The sequence below is a fragment of the Euprymna scolopes genome, chromosome 13 (assembly GCF_053919585.1).
Source record: "Euprymna scolopes isolate OS-2025 chromosome 13, ASM5391958v1, whole genome shotgun sequence".
Lineage (NCBI taxonomy): Eukaryota > Metazoa > Mollusca > Cephalopoda > Sepiida > Sepiolidae > Euprymna > Euprymna scolopes.
The window spans coordinates 118,893,082-118,917,233 of record NC_136494.1 but is presented as its reverse complement, the minus strand read 5'-3'; the positions used below and the strand labels follow the sequence as shown (position 1 = coordinate 118,917,233).

The window sequence follows — 24,152 nt, the reverse complement described above, 5'->3', positions numbered from 1 at the left end:
GACTCCATCACTGCATTATCAACTTTGATTCCATCACTGCTGCATCTCTTTACCTGTTTAACAAGTATTTTAATGGAATGTGCTCTGATGAACTCCTAGCACTCATGCCTCCTTAACGTACTCGGCTAACCTGACAGACAGCTAAATCCCACCTTTTCATTGTTGAGACCTAGATGCTGAAAAGCCTTCTACTCTAATACTTTGGAATTCCTACCTATTTCCTGTTTCCCTGACTGTACTAACCTGCAGAAGTTTAAATGTAACATGATCAGACACCTGCCGGCTCAACCCCTCACAGTCTCCTGTAGACATGATCCCAAAAAGGCGTGACAAAAAAAAAAAGAAAGTTTTAAAATCTCACCAGATAACTGTATATGTTAGATTTGCAGGAATGTTTATCTTTCATTACATAATCTCCATTGCTGTTTAACGTGTCTTTCCGTCGTTTCGTTATCTAGTAATCTTAATACAATGATAAGAACTGTAAAATATAACGTGAACATCCTATTAAAGTTTAAACAGCAGGCATCGTCCGGTTTCAGTACAAACCAGCAAATCATTTGGCTGGGAGCAGTAGGGATGATTCATATCGGACGGAACTCGCAAATGGCATGTCACGTCCGCATTGCTATCTATTGCATATGTATAATAATGACTCAAAAAACTGTCGATATAAAACAAGCATTATTTAACCATATAACATTGTGATAAATGGTATATCTTCGTCGTTATGGTCAAGAGAATAAGAACTCTCTTTAATTTGGAAAAAGCATTACAAAATGAATAAGGTAAACGAGAAAGAATTACAAAATGAATAAGATAAAATTCGAGGTCTCCAGAATAAAGAATAGATATCCGTGTGCGCAAAGAGTCTGGAATACAATCACTCGACGCCATATTTTAAAATAAAAGATTAGTTTATTTAAAGGCAGAAAAAAAACATTAGTACGATGGCCTGTACACCGATGAGAAAATCGGATACCCCATCTTAATACAGGAGCCACCTGCTTGGCCACGTGACATTGTAAATAATAATAAAAAAAGAATAGTTTTCAGGAGTTATTCTTGACCACATCAACTATAGAGAGAACTGAAAAGATTTAATCAATGTCAATGTAAATGACGTGTCTGAAACCAAATTGCAATGTCGGTTTCTCCATAAAAAAAAGATGTCTTACAAAGGAAACATATGACAGAATTCTCCAGTGGGATCATAATGTCCTAGGATGTATCGATTATCCAAAATTCATAAGAATTATGTCCATTTCAGACCTAGATTAAACAATTCACATCAAACTTTGAAAATTGCATGCGTCAAGAAATGGAAAGACTGAAATGTGATTTGAGTCGGACTTTTTTTCTAATCGTCGTCATAGAAAGGAGGATTACGATTCAACTAACTTTTTGAGTTTTCTTTTTTTACACAGTGATCACCACTTATCAAGGCCCGGAAGCCACTCAGGGATAAGGGTTATTGCAAGTACATTACGTTAGTGTGGAGATTTGATGAAGTGTTTACTTAAGGGGGCAGTTCATTAGGAATTTGTTAACATTGGACTTGAAGACATCCAAGTTGTAGTCCGGAGTTTGAGAAGCCTACCAGTGTTTGAGAGGCTAGTAAAGTCTGTGTTTGTAACTTGGAAAAAAATTGTTTTTAATTAACTTGGAAAAAAATTGTTTTTAATTAACTTGGAAAAAAATTGTTTTTAATTAACTTGGAAAAAAAATTGTTTTTAATTAACTTGGAAAAAAAATTGTTTTTAATTAACTTGGAAAAAAAATTGTTTTTAAGTAACTTTGAAAACAATTGTAGCTCAATAATTTATCACATTACTGATAACATGGTGCAAGAAAACCAGATTAAATTCGCTATTTAGAAGCAAAGTTTGATTTGTTAGCTGAACTGCTATTTGGGTTTGACTTTGAAGATCCGACAAGATAACTTTAATTTGTTGTTACTCTCTGTTGGTTCATGAAATCTTTCTAGTGTTTGAAAGATAGATCCCCCCACACTGTAAATATAGTGTTCCTTATTAACCATCTATTTCTGATGCTAATTTATAATTCAAAATATATGGTAAATTTGGGGATATTGTGTATATTCTGAAACTACATTACCATGCTACTTGGACAAGTATATTTCATTTAGATCAAAACATTATCATAGGTTACGTTTTCCACTTGATATTCATTAAAAAAAACAAAAAAAACGAAATAGATTTTCACTTTATTTCATTTATAACTTGAAATGTCTATAAATTAGAATATACGAATGTAGTAGTAATGATACAAACAACCTCACTTCAAAGAAGAAAAAGGTGTGCTCTCTCTGCTGCCATCCGGAGGAAAACCAGAAGAAGAAGATGCAAGAGGTGTAATTTGTTTTATAAAGACAAAGACAAGATAAGGTACGTGAACTGGTGCGAGTTGCTGAACATAAATGACAAAACTGTACGAAAAAGGAGTCAGTATTTCACTCACACTTGATGAGTAAACCTCTGTCAGCAAAAGATGTGCATGCATATGGAACAAAACGGTGATCAAGGAAAAAAAGTTCGTCTTGCAAAGAGTTTGAGTGCTGGGAGCTATAGTTCACCAGACTACGGAACAAAGAATGACTGGATTCAGAATTTGGCGTAAACGTGCACAAGGACTTTCATCGATTCTTGGCAACCATAGCTTTGAAAGGGATAAACTAATAAATTTCATTTGCACTTCCCTCACCTGATCAAAGGAGAGTACACCTCTAGGATCTATCTTCAAAAATTCAAACTTATGAAATGCAAAAACTAACAATCAAAAATGAAATATGGTGTTATGTGCCAATTGTTCATTATCATGGCTTCCTGTCATTTCTCTCTGGTTAAATAGATCATGTAATTCGTCTTTTGTGACGTCACCCATTGTGCACAATTATTCCTACATCCATCTTAATGGATAATATCACATGACGTCATCTACTCTGCAAGTAGACAAGTTTGGTTGTTTTGTTTTATGGCCTATAAACCATTTTCGAGTTAAAAGCTGTAATTTACGTTTGTCCACATGATGCAATAGTTAGTGTACCTGAAAAATTTAATAGTACAGTGATATACTCCTGACGGTTGAAGGCTTAATACTCAGTGTGGGCGACTAACAAATACAATTGTGAATTACTTAGAACCCCTATCTAGTCATGGCTGACAGAACAAAAGCATGCTACTCCTGTGAAGTAAAGAATGGGTTCCATTTGAAATTCTATGCAGATTCCCAGGTTCAGCAGGATACACATGAAGGGGGTTGGAGGTTAAATCGACCAAAACGTTGTAAAAATAACACTCAAGATAAGAACAGTAGTTCGAAGAATCCAAATGATATGAAGAAGCTGTTTGTATCTTCAAATATTTATTTATGTTTAGTTTGTTTTGTAGAGAAAAATTGGTTTTGGTGGGCTTTGTAGAACATGATTGAGTTTTACAAAGGGAAAAGAAAAAACAATGACATCAACGTTTTGTGCATTTTGGGTCAAGAAGCCGATATTTTCAGACAGCCTGATCTGGTAGCACTAGACGGAAACAAGAAAAATAACAAACAAACAAGAGCCATAGAATTTTAGTTTTCTTTTGTTTGTTATTTATTGTGATGATAATGAAACACAATTTTAAAGCTTCATTTTGTAACATGACATATATGTTATTTACAGGTACTTTCCAGAATAAGACCTTGTCTCTTGTTCAAAAGTCCTCTTGCACTCCAGTGTGCTTAACAAGACTCTGCTGTGTTGAACAAGTGGTACTCCATCCCTGTCCGGCCATGTTTAGCACATGTCTTTTCCTGTCGCTCTCAGGCCACATGTGTAACACGTCTATCTCTTTGTCTTCTTTAACATGATCATTAATCTGTACACACGTTCTTTTTTATAATCTTTTTCTTTCTTCTTTGCTGTGATATTATCTCACACATGGCTCTGTCATTTGTATACAGATGTCATACACAGGTTCATGCTCTGTTAAAGGTCGTGGTTTTTGTTTTGTGGCATATTAACCATTTTTGTGTTATGTAATCTAGTAATTTTGAAGAAAAAGTTATGCTTTTTCAAGTTCTTCATTTATTCATTGTATTTCTTTGTTTTATTTTTAGTATATCAACACTTTTTGGGTTATTTATTGTCGAATTCAGTAATTTTAGAAAATGTCTACACACTTCAAGCTCTTAAAATTTTCAAATATTTATTCATGGTGTATGGTTTTATTTTTTTGTGGAAGAAAATTGTTTTTGGTTTTTACTTTGCAGAACATGTTTGAGTTTTGCAAAAGGAAAGAAAAAAAACAGTAACATCAGTGTTAGATGCATTTTTGGTTAGGAAGCCAGTATGGTTAGACAGTCTGATCTGGTAGTACTAGATGCCCTAACAGATATTACTACTCTGAGCAAAAGTAAACCTGGGAGCAATGTTTACTAAGGTGCAACTCCACAGACCCCAAATAGGGTCTCATCACTGAATGTCTTTCAAAGAACACCACTGAAATGGAGAACAAACTATTGCACAATAATAGCGATAATGTCACTAACACAAGTTAACATTCTTTTTGTTTGAATTACTTTACTAATAAACCTTATTAAAAGCGCAAAGAAAGAAAAACAAATGTTTTTGTTCTATGTTAATAATCATATTTATATTTGTGGCCTTTATTACAATGAGGCAAAAAAGAGATTGACGAAAGACAGGTAAAAAGGTGCAAGGCATAAATGATTCAATTACTTCCATCAGTCTGGTTGCAAAATCGTGATAGTTTAGCACCTCCTTCAACGCAGGTAATTACGTAAGGATTACCTTTCGAAAGAAAACTGTCTTACCTACTGGTTTAGCATTATCAGAGAGTTTTGTTTTTATATTTTAATTCACCACTTTTTGTTTTTGCTACAATTTTGGCTGCAAACAAGAAATAGATCCTGCCTCCCTGAAGCACACTTCGACCTTCAATTCTTTCTCAGCTGATAAACTCAAAAGTTTGTTATTTCTTCCGCTTAAAGGCATATGAATGTGCGTATGTACAAAGATATAAATACAATTCAGAAAATATTTATGCTTATGACATACCTCTTTAAATTTCTAATCTATCATCTCTCGTTAATTATTCAGTCATAATATATATCCAATATATAAAGTTATTTTGTTAGATTTTCCATGTTAGACCTTAATAGCAATTTAACTGACAAATAAATATTTGATCTGATTATAAAGTCAATTCCATCATTTATTGTAATGATTACATACCATATCCAACTCAACATTTTATACACTGGTAATGTTCATTGTTACAAATACACATAACTGACAATAATTACACAAATTTTGATTTCTAGTTTTTTTTAGTTCTATGATGATTTTTATGTTTGGAATTTTGGTGATGAGGATATATTTGATTTTTATTGTGGGTTATACAGATTCGTTCTTTGGATGTTATTTTCACAATTCAAGTTCATCTTCTCGAATTTGGGAATCTTTCTCTTGAACTCTGAAATCTGTAAAGAATTTCAGCTGGAAGCTTTCGGAAAAGGACTTACGATGCAATGGATAAAATGCTAAGAAATAATCAGTTCTAAGTTACAGTCTTCTGGAGGTTGAAGGTGGGCGATACTAAGAATATAATTACGAATTAAGATTTCTACTCTATCATGGTTGATGGAATGAGGACAAGCTACCGTGTGGATTACATAGACGATTCTATTTGAAATTCCATACAGATTCCCCAGAGGAAGCTTGAAGGTTACATCAACCGAAACCTTGTGCAAATAACATCCAAGATGAGAATAATAGTCCAAATTTCTTCATTTTAAATAGATTTTTCTGTTGCACGCGTTAAATCCTCTGCTTTTACTGACCAACAGAACGTTACCATTGTCAAGCAAGGAAAGAGTCTATCAGCCATGTAGACAGTGTATAGAGAGATATAATATAAGCATGATACGATTAATGTTTAATATAATTCTTAAAGTACAGGTGATATCATAGGAAGATTTATGCAGAATAGGAAACTTTGATGGTATGACTATTTACAAGGAATGGATAAGTGTTCCATGTGGATCATTAGATGTACAACAGTTAAGGTAGTAGGTTCAATTCATAGGGAAAGGCCAAGTCCCCCCTCGCCAATCTTTCATGAGAAACACCCGTCTGGCTGAAACTACTGTCAATAATTTTCCCCCACTCTTTATCTGTGCCTAAATCCAAACGTAGATTCCATGAGCAAAGCTTCTTTCTTAGAACTGCACGCCAGTGGAACTCTCTGCCGCTTGCCTGTTTCCCACCTGACTACAACTTGGACGTCTTCAAGTCCAACATAAACTCCTGACAAACCGCCCCCCTTAAGTAAGACACTCTATCAAAACCCCCGATACTAATGATTACTACAATACTATCTCATTGATTACTGTACACGCAATAACCCTTATCCCTGAGTGGCCTTCAGGCCTTTATAAGTGGTGACTCCCATGTAAAAAAAAATATATATATATATATATACTTAAGAGAAAGAGGGATAAAGATTTGTTAGTTTTGAAGTCAATTTCCAATGCATGTCATCATGTAAAACGGATGTTAAACTGAATATATTTTTATTTATGTAATCCAGAACCCAACATACCCACCAACGAAAGAAAAACAAACATTGAAATTTAAAAATAATGCTATATTTATTGCTCATATCCGCCCGGAACAGATATTCTACTAGTATATATTAGTGTTCAGACGATTCATCAGAATCGGAAAAAAATCAAAACTTTTAGAGATATCGGAATCGGTATCAGAAAAAATTGTGCCTGTTTTCCGATGCCAAAAACGATTCTTTTGTCTTCTTTTTTTAATTTGATTTTGTTTAAAATAAAAGCTACTGTTTCTAGTAATAATAAATATTTGTTATTTTTAAATTATTAGTAAAACTAGAATCTATAGTCTAACACCCAAAAGTGTATTTTTACATTTGAGAAAATATATGCACAACATGTGTTTTATGGTAATCGGGAAAAATAACTATATTGTTAAATATTTAGACATAAAGAATTGGAATCAATAATTTAATGTGGAATCGGTAATTGTATCAGGATCAAAAAAATATTGGAATCGTCCCATCACTAGTATATATACGAATTTAAATCAGCTGGATTTTCGACTTGGACATAAATACCATTAAATCTGACAGATCAAGTATTTAATTTTGATATAATTTCTTTTATTTTATACCCACACAATATTATTTTGTATATGTATTTTACTTCATTTTTTTTTAAATATTTCAGCCCAGTTTTATAATAAGTGAATTGAGAATGATGTCAGTTTATCAAACAAAACTGGGATATTAAAGTCTCAAAAATGTTAGATTAAATTTTAGTTAGAAAATTGAATTAGTTATCTCCCTTTACATAATAATTTTTTATTTTTTCCATTCTATGTTAATACTGTTATGTAACTACGTTGCACAAAAAAAACTAAACTAAAATGATATTAATGAATACCTGATAGTTTTTAATATTAAATAGAGCCACCTAAAGATTGGATTTGTAAATATATAATATGATATAAAATTTAATAAATTACAGGTTTTAATTTATTCATAAACACCTGGACTATTGTTTTAAATAAAAGAATGTATCCACAATATTAAACACCATTTTGATCTCTATAATAAATAATTATTTTCAAATTAGAAAAAAATTAATACATAATAATAAATAATTTCTATTCAATAAAAAGGAAGAAATTTAAAATGGGGAAATAATTAATCAGTGCTGAACAAAGGTTTCAAAAACACAATTGAATTACACTGCCAGTGTTGTTTCAAGCTAAATGAATATAGATTTAAATATCTTTAATTTTGTAGCCGCTCACTAATATTTTTTTAATCCTAAAATGTTATCTGGTCAGAGAAAACTATTCAGAAATGATAGTTTTTATTATTATTATTATTATTATTATTATTATTATTATTATTATTATTAATTATTTAATAAGATCTCTGCCGCATCTTTGAAATCATTTCATGAGGTTTATTTGAAAATTTTTGAAAACCCAATCATCTCCATATATAATAAAATGACTGCAAAAATTCTCCTCTGAACCAAAGTAGCATAGCTTTGCCACAGTAGATGTCACAACCATTTACAAATTCAATACATCTAGACTAATAGCCACTATCTTATGTAGCTTTCAAACACCATTTTACACACATTTAGTCGTGATATTAAAATACTACATTTCATCTTACGAACAACATCATTATAATCGCAACATCTATTGGGGAAGGAGTCGCTATTTTTCTCTCTCAATATTTACTACTACCAGTTTTCACTGGAACAAATTCTACAGTTTCGATGGATTTCGTTATTACACTGACCGTAACTGGTTCAAAAAATCATAGACCTACCATACTCTTTCCAATTTCCTATTTATAAATAATAAAAGTTCCCTTGTCAAAGTCCATCCATTCTGATTGGCTGAGCTTTGAAAATTCTCATATTCCGGAATGTAATTCTTCCCTTTAAAAACTAAAGGTTACTATAATTAAAACATGGCATCACTAACAGACATATTATTTCGCCTGCCGTCAATTTCATGAAATGCTTAGTTAATTACAGTCGTTTATGTGTGTTTGTGTGTGTGTGCGTGCAAGTATCTACAATGTTATCTACATAATTTTCATTACACATTCAAAGATTCAACGAAAAAACGCTTTGACTATGTTTTAGTCACGTTACATGTGCTTTTAACACAAAGAAAATAGCTAACATTTCTAATTTTATTGACACCTTTTTTCTATATTATTTAATTTATACCTTATTGTTTGTACATGAATTTTACGAGCAACACCGAGTGGCAAACCAGAATGTTTTGCATAAAATCAATCTGTTTCGTTTTCACTTATGATTTTCATACATGTTTTCATGAACCAATTTTGAGAAAATTTGAAGACAGCATACAGTCATCATAATATTTGGTTTTATGTCTGTTTTTCATTCTAACATGTATTTGGCAGCTTCAAGAAATAAACTTTAACTCATCCATGATCAAGTCTTTCTCTCGAATTCATTTGTATCACTTTCATGTTTTCCTTGGCATTCCCTTCCTGCTGCCTCAACTGTTCCATATCTTGGCCATAACATCAAAGTCTCCTAATCTGCACAGATTTAATGCTCGTCCAAAGTCATCAGAACTAAGCCTGTCTTTAATACCCACATGACACATTGTATCATTCTCATATTATTTCTCTTCATGCAACACATGTCCTCAACCCTCACTAGCCAAGTTTTACTTTCATACATACTCACACTGCAGACACATGACTGATAGACTTTCTTTTGCCGATAGCTGTAACAATTTGCTGATTAGTAAAAGGTTTATTCCATCCACTTCTAACTTTTGCAGTCACATTAGCACCATCTGCACCCTGTGCTCCAATCGTATCAGAAAATTGGAAATTATAGCTGAAACCTTAGAAAATGATCTCCAGTCTGTACTGAAATATAGACGAAAATGGATGATAACATTTAACATTAATACAACTAAGCTACTTTCCTTTAACAATTACAAGATAACCTTCTCAACCACCGATTGCCATGATTAATAACACTAGAGCTCATCATTTAAACTCTTAAGATAAAATTCACAGGCAACATGAATTGGAACAGATATATTGAAGACATTGCCACAGCTGCTGCAAAGATTATTATCTATATCTAGCATTTTAAAAAACTACTCACTTCTGACAATATACTTTGGAGGGTCCTTGTTGGGACTTCTTATATGGGCAAGGTATTTTTTCAGATGAGTTGATTCTAAGGAGACAATTTTGAGTGAAAAGTTTATAATCAAAAGTGAGAAATCTAAAGACGTTATACGATAAACATGATCAAAATAATGAGTTCAGAGATATAACTTCACAAAAGAGATTTTTATACAGATTTAAGATGGAAGTTTACATTGAATGTTTGGTAATATTTTTAAGTTTTTGTAAAACAAAGGTTTTTTTTTAGCTGAAATACCAAAGAAATCATTTGATAATTAAAGGGTTGTGAATTACACAGGTCTGAAAATCATAATCAAAACTTTTGCACACAATTAGAAAAATTATATTTGATTTAAAGTTGTTGATAATATCAATGTTCATTTGTTATGATACTGAAAATATAATTTAATGAGAAAAGTTAGGAATATTTTAATCTATAAGTTTTATACATTAATCTTAGATAAGCAGATGATAATTAAACAGTCATGTGTCTGTGGGTTTGTTAATGTCTACATGTGTATGCTTATGACGGTGTGTGAATGAGTTTACGTAGAAGCAGCCCCAAACCCCATCAGAGGGACGGAGGGGAGCCAAAGCAACGCCTATCTTGGATTAATTGTGAATTTCAGCTCAAATATCTGCTGTAGAAAAATCTGGCTTTTTTATAGCATTTAGGTCGGACTGAAAACAGCATTTTCCACAAACTGAGAAATGTATCCAGTTGGCTTGGAATGTTTTTATTAATTTAGGCGAATGTATTCGCAGAAGCGAGTTTAAGCATTCTCATCTTGGACTTTGAAATGTAAACATCGGTTGCCACCCTTTCCTTTGTCAGTAGTTGTAGTAAAAGCAGAAATTGCCTAACCTTTGCAATCATACTAATACCTGCTCAACCCTGTGTTCCAACGGTATCACCAACATAAGTCAAAGTGACAAAAATGTTTTTTTTTTTTCAGTTGAACATTGGAAACTAATAAACCAGTTGTAACACAGTTGAATAAAAAAAATACTTTTAGAGTTTGAAATGTCATGCCCCTTTTGGTTCTGGGACAGTTGGGGCCCCATTTCAAAAAAGTATCTCCTAGATTAACACAAACAACAATCTGCTTGCATCAATATACAGGAAAATTTTGATGTTATTGCGTGCATCTTCTCCTTAAGCTCAAGGAATATGCATCAAGCCTCAATAAATTTATCTAATTTTTGAAGGGTTGTATTATTTATACGCTGTAGTCAATGTTTGTGGTGAAGAAGTGCTGCTGGAATGTACATACCTTAAAAAGCATGGTAAATTATGTAGTTGTATAGGTGTCCGCCTCTATTTCAAAGACTCCATTAATTTGATTTAAAATTATGAGTCTGCCAGGGTGTCTGATGACAATTTGCTTTCTTCAAAACCCTGTATTACTGAGCAACCCTTGTTAGAAGCCTCACTGCTCACCTACTGTGGAAGGAATCTAGAAACAGTGGCCTTAACATTGTTTTCTTAAATATATCCTAAATGCATCACTGCACCTATTTAAACATTTCACTTTACAGTCAAAACAAATGCAGAAAAATAATTCCTTTAAAAGCGATAATGTGAAATGCAAGACTTCTTTTGGTTGCTGAAACTCAGTGTAGGGCCACACACATAAGCAATGCAAATCTGGATGAGCAATTCCTATTACTTTTTCATAAACACAGCTTACATAACTTAGCATCCATCAAAGACAGCTTAATAACTAATATTTTACAAGAAATGAGAAATTTGATCAACTTCTGAGTCAAATAAAATAGTTCTGAATTTTTTAGATGAAGGATGATCGTTTGCATTATCGAAATATTAATTTACTTGTCTGTACATCCAGTGTCACAAAAAACATCACAAACATTAATTAATGAGAAACGAATTACCTCGCTTTATTGTCGCTTTTTATTAGTTAAAAATCATTAAAACTATTTCCTCTTCAAAAATTAAAAAAAAAGAAAACATGGCTGTCTGTTTACGGTTTCAAATTGACTTTTTTATTTTATAATTTAAAAACATTGAGGAGACTAAGTTTTTTTTATTATAGTTTCTTTTTAAAATTTAAAAAAATATGGGAGTGAATTGATATCTGTTCCTTTATAATTTATATAAAAAATTATCCAGAAAAAAATCAAAACAAAACAATGTGTTGCGTGAAGAATTTTCATTGAAAAAAAAATCTAAATTTTTTAAATCAATTCTTTTTAGCTTTAAAAGGTTGAAAACGAATTTGCTACATAAATTGTTGTAAATTCGTTGTTATTTGTTTTATTTTATGTTTTATTCATTTTATTGAAACAATTTTAAACTACCATGGAATTTCCATGGGTTCTACTAGTTTGGATTAATCGGATTGCTGTTGTCAGCTCGAGTATTGTATAAGGCGCCATGTTTGATGACTCATACACCTGAAGAAGGTCGGAGGTCACATCGACTAAAACGTTGTACAAATAGTACACAAGATGAGAACATTAGTCCGATTAATCCAAATAATACAATTACTTATATATTTGTTTAGAGATTTATTGCAGAGGCATCCTATATCCTTGCCTGCAGTGGCATCCTATATCAACATATCCAGTAAACTAATAAATCTCACCTGTTTTCTTTGTTTTTTTTTAGATTTGATTGGGTAGCCTTTCTACTTAACACAAAACTGAAGGAAAAATGGTACCCTATTAAACGTGACTAGTAACAAGTCAAATGTAATCAGGTTCCATTCTGAATTTGACTTTACCAAAATTTGATAGTTTTGTTCGAATCATAAGTTCTAAGAAGTTGTTAATAAGAATTAAAGAGGTCTTCCTCCTTTAGTTGTTTGGTGCCAAGACGTCAGATGACTAAGATTTTACATAAGAATTTTCATTCTCCTAGATGAATGATCTGACAAGATCTTACAGGTCGATCGCAACGAGTGGGACAATCCTGCGCCTGGGTACTATATGGAGAAGAAAAAAAAAGTACATTTCATAAGATGAAAGAGAAAACACTTGTTTCAGTTTAATTATGAATTTTGTATCGTTGTTTAACGTATCGTTGAACCCATTCTAGCATGTAGCATGTAGTTTTTTTAACTGTTATATAAAAATTGGATTTGTGAAAAGGTTCAAGTGGCTAAGATCTCAAAATACATCAAAGTAATAAAAAAAAAATACTTATACTCGTTGAATGAAGCCCCCTAAATTAATTGAGGGTTGAGTATTCCCTATAGATATCTTTTATTATAAAATAAATAAATTTATTTTACAAGCAGGGCCTGTGTCCCGATGTTGCCAGAGACAATGGAAGAAACCAAAACTTGAAATCTCCAGGTGTAAATTGACTTGAAAGACACGTTCCACCCATAAAACTAGGTCATTATCAACGATATATAAATATTGGTAAATACAAGTATGTTTTAGTAGCAGGGAGATCTGACGTTGCCCGGATTGAATGAGGATAAATCCCCCCATATTTTATTTGTCATTGAAATCTGTTAAATCGGCCATTTTTCAATCAAATCAATTAATTGCCTGCTCTAGGTGGGGACACACTGTGGCGCACCGAGAGGAAGCTTCACATGCCTTCCTGCAATGACTTAGTTTACAATACATTGCAAAGAACCCACTGCTGATTTTATGAAATTATTTTTATATATAATGGCTTGAATTAATGTTTAAAATGCAAAAGTCAAGTATCATGCTTCAATTGTGCTCTAAACAGAAACATTCATTTCGAACGCGCCTCTGTCATATCAAAGAATCTACATTTAGATTTTATATGCTGGGCTTTTGTTTGCGGTAATAAAACTTCTTAAATGCATTTGCTATGTTAAGCTGTATGAGGCATTAACTTTAGTCAAAATTGCCTGTTCCTTCTTTCATCGGGTTTTTTCAATTATTGATACTTATTGAACACATTCTGATACAAAACCTATCTGAGAACACTGCCAAGCACATAAAGTATATTTGTGCCATTTTTTTTTTAAATTGGCCCAGCCGTTTAGGAGTTCATAAGAACTCATACACAAAGTTCCTATTATATAATAGTAGAGATAATAAAATGAAAACAATCATTGAATTATACAATGATAAAACCTAATAACTAATGAAATATCCTTTTGCAAAGCAATATGCAAATTAGCTAATCTTATGACATCGATTGTATACACATGATCAGTATATTAAAAGTTATTATTCTAATGCATTTTTAAAAAGGTCGGTGCATATGCATGCATATTCTAAACTAGTTGATCATTGAAACCATACCATATTTCAAAAATGAATTTTTAAAAGGAATAGAAAATTAGAATAATGCTATATTTATTGCTTATGTGCATATTTTACTTGTTAAGTCTAAATTGACCAGGAATTATTTAATTTTATATATTTATCCTTTTCTTAATTACTTTCTAATAAAACTCATACTTTATACAAATCATTTTTAGCAAACTAAATTTACTAAAAATGATCTTCCACTATTATTATCCCTACTAAATAGAGGTGATACAAAAGGTAACAGCAATAGAAGGTCATTCATTAAAATACAGTTTTTCAAAATATCGAATCAATCATAGTGCCACAGTTAAGCATCGTTTAGTCTAGTCAGTACTAAAATGGGTGATCATTTGGGAGTACCAGGTACTGTATGTGCTCTCTGCTTATCTTGGTATTGTGCTCAGTCGTCCTTTGAATTTAGCCACTGGAATCACACAGAGATATAGTTGGAGATTGTGCAACCCTTGCTTCACAATTACACCTGTAGGCACTTATATTAAGTGGGGGGGGATATCCCCTTTCTTTTGAGGCAGAGAACAGGCCAGTTTTTTGTTGCTTTTTTGTTGTTGTTTTTTTTTGTTTTATAGCCCCACATCATTTTGTGGCACAAAAATGATGGCGTCCATGCAGATCTTCTGCGTGTGTAAACTTTTTTAAATAAAAGTGAATTATATTTTTTATTCTTCTTGAAGCGAATAAACTCTGTCTAGGATGTGTTTAGTATTACTGTACAACTCGTTCCTTTGTTTTCATTACTTTTTTAGCAACAAGAGACTTTTAAATCACAGTCACACATATTTTTAAATATTACTTATATGTTGTACCTACTTTTAATTACTATTTACCAAATCATCCTATTCCTTCATTCTCATTTCATTTCTAAATGTTATTAAGCCAGTTTTTTTTTAGTTTTTTTTATTTATTTATTTATTTTTTTTTTTGTTATTCGCAGTTTGCATAATTCTGGCCTTTCTCCTCTTGTTGTTGCGTTACCTTATTTGAACGGCACCAGATTAAACACAACTTATATTGGGGAATGGTGTTTATATGACCGATATATATATATATATATATATATATATATATATTACTATTTAAAACGTACATATGTATATACGTGTCTTTGTGACCTATTTATGTTTGTGATATACTTGTTTGAATCGTTGTGTTTGAATGTATATAGGTGGTACTTCTAATGTTTGTTATATAGTTATATAGACAGGTTGTAAATAGACGTCTATTATGTTGTTGAGTGCTATATAAAAGACAGTTCACAAAACATTAATTTAGGGGATCAACTTTTTTGTCCGATGGCCCATTTTCTTGAAAGACCTCCTCATCATCAGACAGGCTGCAACAAAGAATCATTCCCTCGGAGACAAACACAACGTCACTGGTTACAAATATATACATTTTATTTCTTTGGTCCGGTCAAGTTGAGCCCCAAATCCCTCAAAGTCTTGCAAACGCTTCTTCTCTTTCCCATTCTTATTGCTTGTGCTTGCTTCCAGCACTCCGGAACGTCTGTCCCTCTTGAATCTCAGATACTAACTGACTCAACATCCTGATCAGCTGACTGTTACGTCATACTCCAAATAACACGTATCCTTAACTCATCAGCTGTCAGATTTAACATTTTAACCTACTGTTTATCTATTTCCTTTCAGCTAAAATTCACAAACTATAAATATAATTTCAGAAAGAATGTTGATTCTTGTTAACTATTTTTCCAAAACATAATTCTTAACATAACAAAATTATATCTTGGTTTAATCCTGACAATCGATGAAGAGCTCAGAAGTGTCCTATTCAACATTCTGATGAGAAGCATTTAGTTTAAAAATGCCATGGCCTAAAGAGGTTTTTGCTTAACATCTCCTTATTGTTCTGATGATGTAATTAAGTTATATATAACATTTATTCCTCGTCTTCTATTTAATACTATTGTTTGCTCCTCTTAATAGTGTTGAGCTTCTCTTTGATAAGATAATTATTTTAATATAGATATATTCCTAGCATAAGAGCCTGTTTCTTGATTTTAGTAAAATAACATTATCTGGTTATAATCAACAATGTCTGCTCTTTTTCATTTTTGCTGGATAATTAGACATGGTCAAGCAGATAAGAAAGCTATTCTTACCATGAGAAAAGGGGGGAGCTTCCACGTTATCTGAGAAGAAAATTATCATTAAGAAAATGTAGCAGCAGCATACTTCTAAAATCCTGGTTACTCTTTAGTAATCCGTGCAGTAATTTTTCATCCATGGGTGCATTTATTCTCATGGGCTCATGAAAGTGAATAAACTGAATTACATTTTTTATGCAGTATCATTACTTGTTATTTTAGTGTTAGTTTTTAGGTTTACTGTTTTTGAAGCAAATAAACTTAATCTAGAACATGTGTTTTGTATTGCTGCACTACTCGTTCCTCTGTTTTTCTTACTATTTGAATGAAATAACATCCAAGAAAAATACTTCTAAAATCTTAATTACTATTTGCTAACCTAATGCTAATTGTACTTCCCAGAGGGTCACTTTCTTAAGGGTATGGTTTTACTTCTGGTTGGTCCATCTGCAGACCTACTCATCATAATTGAGTATGATGTATCCTTGTGGGTGGTGGGATCCTTCCATCGATCCAATAGATATCTCACTGCTGATGCAATTCACTACCTATATAAGAGCCAGGATGGAGTATTGTTGCTACATCTGGGCAGAAGCTGCTAGAAATATCTTATCCTGCCTTGACAGACTTCAAAATAGACTTTGTGGCCTAGTACGGGATGCCCTTTCCTGCAAACTCTTTCTCACAGAAGAGACGTTGCGAGCCTGTCTCTGCTCTATCATTATTTTGATTGCAAGTGCTCGTCTGAGCTTGAATCTATGGTCATCCCTCACCATACTTTCACAAGAAACACTCATCTAGCTGAAAATACTATCAATAATTTCCCTCACTCTTTATTTGTGCCTAAACCTAAACATAGATTCCATGAACAAAGTTTCCTTCTTAGAACTGCACACCAGTGCAACTGTCTTCTGTTTGCCTGCTTTTCAACGGACTACACTATGGTCGTCTTCAAGTCCAACATAAACAAGTTCTTGATGAGCCATTCTTCTTAAATAATTCAATTGACCAAATTTCCACTACTAATGATTATAATATTGTCCCATTGACTACTGTACACCCTTTAATCTTTATCCTCGAGTGGCCTCTGGGCCTTGATAAGTGGTAACTCCTATATAAAAAAAATGTGGCAGAGTCACATAACGAGTAATGAAAGAGTGCAACACACAGAGGATTGCAATGAGATTCAACAAGCCTAACTTACCTCCTCCTCCTCCCGATATGAATGTGGTGATAGAACATAACCCAATTCTAAAAAGAGGTCCAAGATACGTACACCAATAATATGATGAATGGTTAAGCAAAAATAATCTGATGAGATCAGTGATTGAAACAAAGTTTTTTTTTTTTTTTTTTTTTTTTTGTTTTTACACAGTGATCACCACTTATCAAGGCCCGGAAGCCACTCAGGGATAAGGGTTATTGCAAGTACATTACGTTAGTGTGGAGATTTGATGAAGTGTTTAATTAAGGGGCGGTTCATTAGGAATTTGTTAACATTGGACTTGAAGACATCCAAGTTGTAGTCCGGAGGGAAGCAGGCAGACAGAACAGAGTTCCACTGGCGTGCAGTTCTAAGAAAGAAGCTTTGTTCATGGGATCCACGTTTTGATTTAGGCACAGATATAGAGTGGGGGAAATTTTTCACAGTGGATTCAGCTAGACGGCTGTTTTTCGTGAAAGATTGGCGAGGGGGGACCAGAGATTGGAGCTCAGACGAGCACCTGCCATGGAAATAACGATAAAACAAGGATAGGCTCGCAACGTCTCTTCTGTGGGAGAGAGGTTGCAGGGTAGAGAAAAGGGCATCTGCCACTAAGCCACAAAGTCTATTTTGTACTCTGTCAAGGCAGGATAGACTGTTTTTAGCAGCTCCTGCCCAGATATGGCAACAGTATTCCATCCTTGGACGTACTTGGCTTTTATATAGATAGAGAATTGCATCAGTAGTGAGATATATTCTGGAGCGGTAGAAGGATCCCACCATCTTTCCAGCGACATTGGCAACAGACTTGATGTTTTATTTGTACATGCTCTTGCCATCTTTCTATTGTTAACGTACTAACATATTGAGCAATATTAAAATAAAGCCGAGAAAAATCCCCCTTTCAAATAATTTAATGTATTGTTTTTGTATATTATCTTGCTCTGCTTCAGTCTTCCACTATATTGCAAACACATTCACACACATATATATAAGACTAAATAAATGATGACAATTCAAAGTTAAATATAACTTTTAATTTTTCTCTACTTCTGATGAGAAGCATTCGGCTTCAAAGTACCATGGCGTAAAACGATTTATATATATATATATATATATATGATGATATAATAAAGTTTTATTTAACTTGGAATGGTTATCCTTTATTTCTTATATTAATTCCTCTACTTATCTATGCAGAGCTTTTTGTATAAAGATTATTTTATCTTCTTGTATATAATAAAGGAGACACAATTTTTCCCCTCTGGATGAAATTACCTTAGGTTGACAACAACAGATGACACATAAAAAATACTATGTTTACATCATTAGCCATTATCCTATCTAGTTATAGATCACAATTACGTACACATTTTTTCGTAATATTAAAACATTACATTTACTCCGAAGAGCGCCACGACCATCATCGTCCTAACCTAAAGAGGCAGTAGCTAAAATTTCACTCTCACCTTACCGACTACACTTACGGCACCATTCTACACTGAGTCTTTTATACTTTTTTCCTATTTTTTCTGGGTGTTAACCGTCATTAATTGACTACAGAATTCCTACGCAAACGCATACTCTTACCCTTTACATCCGACACAAATAATGCTTTCTCCCTTTTAAATATCTAGCGCCGCTGATTGAATGAGAAGTATTCATTCTGTAATTTCAACATTCGGTTATTCCACTAAATAAATGAACAGTTACCAATTATTAAACATGCCGCCATTTTCGGTACGTATACAATAATCCTACATTTTCTTTATTATTCATGGATTTCTTTCGCTTAGAAACTCTGAACTTATATTATTTATTTGTGAAAATATTACACTCACAAAACACAAATCATTGACAATACAACATAACCAGCTACATGATACAATTCCTGTTTATAGTTACTCGGAGGGGGTGAAAGTTACAGATAGAGAGATACAGAGAGTGGAAGTGAGAGAGATAGAGTGAAATGTGCCGTTTTAATTTTTAACAGAGCTGAAGTCAATGTTTTCGATTGTAAAACTAAAATAATTTTTTTGATAAATCTGTGGCGTACAGCTGCATTGTTTTTTTTCTAAAGAATAAAATTGAATAAAGTTTATTTTTACAAGAATGTTTATATATTTATCCAGCGTAAACATAATCAAAATTATGCAATGGGGATGAAGTTGGCTTTTTTTTTCTTAAACTAAACTGACTTTGCTTTGATAAAATTTTGTTTGGTGTACGGCTGAATTATTTTTTTCTAAATAAAATTGAATAAAGTTTATTTTTACAAGAATGTGTATACATTTGTCTAGCGATTAAACATAAATTTATATGAAAAAGCACGTTTAGTATTTTTAAATAATCAAATTTCTGCAACAGGGATGAAGTTTCGTTTAATAATAAAAAAAAAAGCCAACTTCATCCCCGTTGCAAAATTTTGATTTTTAATTTAGTCGCTAGAGAAATGTATTCACATTCTTGTGACAATAAACTTTATTGAATTTAATTCTTAAAAAAAAAAAAAACAAGTCAGCGGTACGCCACATGGAGATATATAAAAAATAGTTTTGTTTTACAATCAAAAACGTCGACTTCAGCTCCGTTGTTGAATTATAAAAGTACTAAACGTGGTTTTACATATATAATTATATGTTTATTTGCTGGACATAAATGTAAAAACAAGTTTTTTTTTTCTGTAGAAAGTTGTTGTCATGACGGAATGAAATTTGGCGCGTGTACTTATTTGTAGGAGTTTTCTTTTACTTATTTACGCATTTACATTCCGTTATTTATTCACTTCAGTTACACTAGCAGACACTCATAAAAAGGATTCATAATTATATTTTATTTTCGTAAGACATATAACGATATAGTAATTCGCTTTTACTAAGATATTATTACGGACACAGGAGATAAAACAATCGTTTCTTTTGGTTTTGGTTTTTCATTAAAAATGTTTCACTAATTTTACGCGAGTATCATTTAATCACCTTATTAGTGCACATGTGAGGTTGTAATTTTTTTGTTTTCTTTGTGTATGCAAAGTTATTTTTTGTATTTTTCTTATGACCTGCCAAAGCGTAGTATAAACACACCCAACCTCCCCATGTTAAAAACGGTCTTCGAAATAAACATCCCAACCTCCCTGTGTTAACAACGGCTTCCGATGTTGTGGGTGTTTATTCTGAAAACCGTTCTTAACATAGGGAGGTTGTAATACGTTGGCACAATGATACTCTTCCATTTCTTTTATTTTTTCCTATTAAAATCATTCCTTTACTTTATTTTTCTAACTATTTTTAACGTCTGATCGCTCGTGTTTTTTTGTTTGTTTGTTTGTTTTTTGCTCAATCGGTACAATACGGCGGTTTCCGTCGTTCGCCAGGCGTTTTCCACCGAGAATCACGAAAAAACCGACTTAACTTAAAACTGTAGACGTACCGAGGTTTGACAATGAGTACATGTTCTTCTTTTTTAATATTAAAAGAGAAGAACATTACAAAGTACAACTTTGGGTACTTATATATTTTTGATACTGTGTTGAAATAATATCGTTTTTAGTCGTGTGCAAGCGACTCTATAAGTTGGTCGGTCTGTCGGTAACACTTTTGTGCTTGGCCTTTTTGGTTAAGATCAAAGGTCTGTTGTTAATAGATGCTGTTTTTAGCTTTTTAAAGTGTAGTATCTGTTCTGGCAGATACTGCAAGCAAAGACCATATGTGGGAGCAATCCTTTTGGCCAAGATCAAAGTGTAGTATCTGTCCTTACTACATGCTTTACTTACGTTTGTAACTTTGTGATATAAAGTGGGGGATCACTTTTCTGCATTAATTTAATGTAAAATCATCACCCACTTTACAACCAGTCAGTCTCAAAGCCATTCAAGTCATTCTCCAGATCATTCAAGTTGTTTTTAAAGGATTCCAGTTATTTTTTAAGCATGCAAGTCATTCTTAAGGTCATTCAATTCATCCTCAAGTTCATTAAAGTCATTCTAAGTCATTTACTTTTTATTTATTCAAATCATTTCAGCCCATTTTTCGGTCATTTTAGTTTATCTTTAAGAATTTCATGTCAATCCTACATTCACGCATTCATTCATTACACAAGAGCACGCAACTAATGGCTATCAGCCTTGTTATTTACAAAGCCATTTTAACCTTCTTTTTTTAACTTTTAAATGGGTAAGAAAGTTAGATTGATTATATTAAATTAGTGTTACATACGGGAGGGGGAGTTAAAGCTGTGGTGAGCGTTGGAAGTCCATATTATTATACTTATTAAAAAAATAAAAACTGATTAGGCTATTTCGGCAGCACAAACCTTAGTAATTTAATATTTGGCCAATAACAAAAAAGCAGCCGTATTTGAAATTTTTATGCGGGTTGGGGTGCATGCTACCACCGGGCAACGCCGATTAACGGGTCCTGCTAGTTTATTATGTATTGATTGATGAAATGCGTATATCTATAAAAGTGAATGTGTCTGTGTGTGTGCCTGTGTACATTTCCCTACGCAATAACTTTGTCAATTTTCGGTCTACAGATCGAAATTTGATATACTGAGCTTTGGAAAAATCTTTGTAATCTGTTTTCGGCCAGAAATTTGGCTGCTAAGGGGTCAAAGTTCAACGCTTTGACCATTGAGAACTCTACCAAACTCCTCCGACAATTTTGGGTCTAAGCACTTGAAATTTTAGATACAGGTTCCTTGGACATGGATCTCACTTAATAACTTGATTTGAGCCCAAAACAATAAATGTTAAGGGGTCATAATTGGGGTCAAAGTTAAAAAAAATTGACCGCTTTTTTTGGAGGGGGGGGCTCAACATACACCTCCAAACACCTGGGCAATGCCGGGCTGAAATGCTAGTATTATATATTTCATCAATCAAAGCGGTGCAAGACGATCCATGACCCAAAAGGGATCTAATAATGTAATTCTAAAGATCCGGAAATGTGTTTGTTTGAAAGCAGCAGCAGCAGTCATAATTTAAAATTTCTAAATATTTTTGAAATTTTCAGATATTTAATGATATATGATGGCTATTTTAAGATCTTTTGATTCTAAACTGGTGAAATTGCATGCATGAGTTACAAAGTTTTCCAATTCTCGTCTTTTTATTACATCAAGATTTTTACAAATTAACAACTATTAAAATTAACTATTATTAACATCATTCTTATTATTGATAGTAGTAGTAGTAGTAGTAGTAGTAGTAGTAAGAAAATGATCATAATAAAGCATAAAAAGTAGAAAGTAAATTTTAATTTCAGCATCTTCATAACTCTCACTCCCCTTATTCCGTCCTTTAGTTCTCACATTCCATGATTGATGTTTCTGACAAAGGAGAAGGAATGATGGTTTTCTCGAATTGGAATCTATCTATATAACATTTGACTAAGTATTTTTTTTTAGCTTTTTAAATCAGTGGTAAATGGGCTAGTTTTTTGAAGTAGTATTTTTTTTAGCTCCTTAAATCAAGTGAGTTCATACCTTGTCTGGAGCGATTTCTCATAAAATGATAGCATATAGGTTGAACAAACTGTTTGCAGACTATTTGTTTATAAAATATTCTACATTATCATACATATTGGTTTTGACATAAAATAACCCCAAGATGGTTGACATGATCTAAAATGCAAGAGCAACCCTCTATAACACAACCAACATGCCAAAAGTGATTCATACATTTTTTTGTTGAAATTCTACAAGAGTTTCAGAGCTCATAACAGACAGATGAAATTTGTTCAAATGTGATAAAAATATTTTCTATTTTAATTCTGTTTCTTTTTCTTAACAGGTTCACCTTCAACAATCAAGTCTTCCACCACGCGAAGATGGCTATCGTGGATTTAAAGCATCCCAAAGACGAGCAGCAAAGTTGTCACGGCCAATTTACCTCAAATCCTACCGTGATAAAGATGTGGACAAATGACATTTGCCATAATTTAGTCACGTGTTTTCCTCTACATATTACAGTCAGGCATTCTTCTTTAGTTACAATAAACAATGGCAGCCATTAGGAAAATGGTGTCTTTTGTGCTTTTTATTTCTGAATTCAACCATTAAAAATTTACACTAAAAAATAAAGCATGTTTAATAATTATGAAATAACAATTTTGAAAAAAAAAAATCAATAAAAAATACAAAAATTTTCGATTTTCTTCGTTTTTACAAAAGTGTCACCATTTATCCTCAAGTGGCTTTCGGGTCTTCATAAGAGTTAATGAATGGGAGGTGGTAGTGTAGTAATCGTTAATGGTGTAGCTTGGGTAGAATTTGGATTATTTAAGAGGACGGCTCAAAAAGAACTTGTTTACATTGGACTTGAAAGCTATCATATTGTAATCAGCCAGAAATCAGGCCAGTAGAGCAGTTCTAGGCAAGAAGCTTTGTTTATACAATCTGTGTTAAGATTTAGGCACAGATAGAGAGTGGAGGAAATTTTTGATAGTGGGTGTAGCTAGTCTAGTGTTTTTCGCAAGGGGATGCCATAAATTGGAGCTGAGCTTAGACAAGCATTTGCTATGAAAATAATGACTGAGCAGAGACAAGCTCGCAACGTCTGTGGGAAAGAGGTTGCAGGGAAGAGAAAGGGTATCACTTAGTTCAAGGTCAGCTTCGAAACTTATCCAGACAAGATAGCTCCTGCTCAAATGTGGCAACAGTACTCCATTTTAGGATGTTCTTGGCTCTTATTCAGATAAAGGATTGCATCGGCAGTGAGATACATACTGCAGTGGTAGAATGATCAAACCATTTTTCCAGTAATCTTGGCAACAGATTTATCCCTACCGATTGTTCT

At 32.8% G+C, this 24,152-nt stretch overlaps 1 protein-coding gene across 6 annotated transcripts in view; it reads left to right on the top strand.

The window, feature by feature from the left end:
• LOC145292168 (LYR motif-containing protein 1-like) overlaps positions 1 to 23,501 on the top strand; it is a 659,461-nt gene extending 635,960 nt beyond the window's left edge. For 5 of the 6 annotated variants that reach the window (XM_080138378.1, XM_080138381.1, XM_080138382.1 and 2 more), the window contains one exon: positions 23,148 to 23,501. In XM_080138378.1, the coding sequence (XP_079994504.1) occupies positions 23,148 to 23,282 (135 nt within the window). In that variant the 3' untranslated portion in view covers positions 23,283 to 23,501. Of the gene's footprint in view, positions 1 to 2,963; positions 3,367 to 23,147 lie in introns of those variants that run through there. The other variant, XM_080138380.1, reaches the window with a different exon arrangement.
• Positions 23,502 to 24,152: the final 651 nt, after the last annotated feature.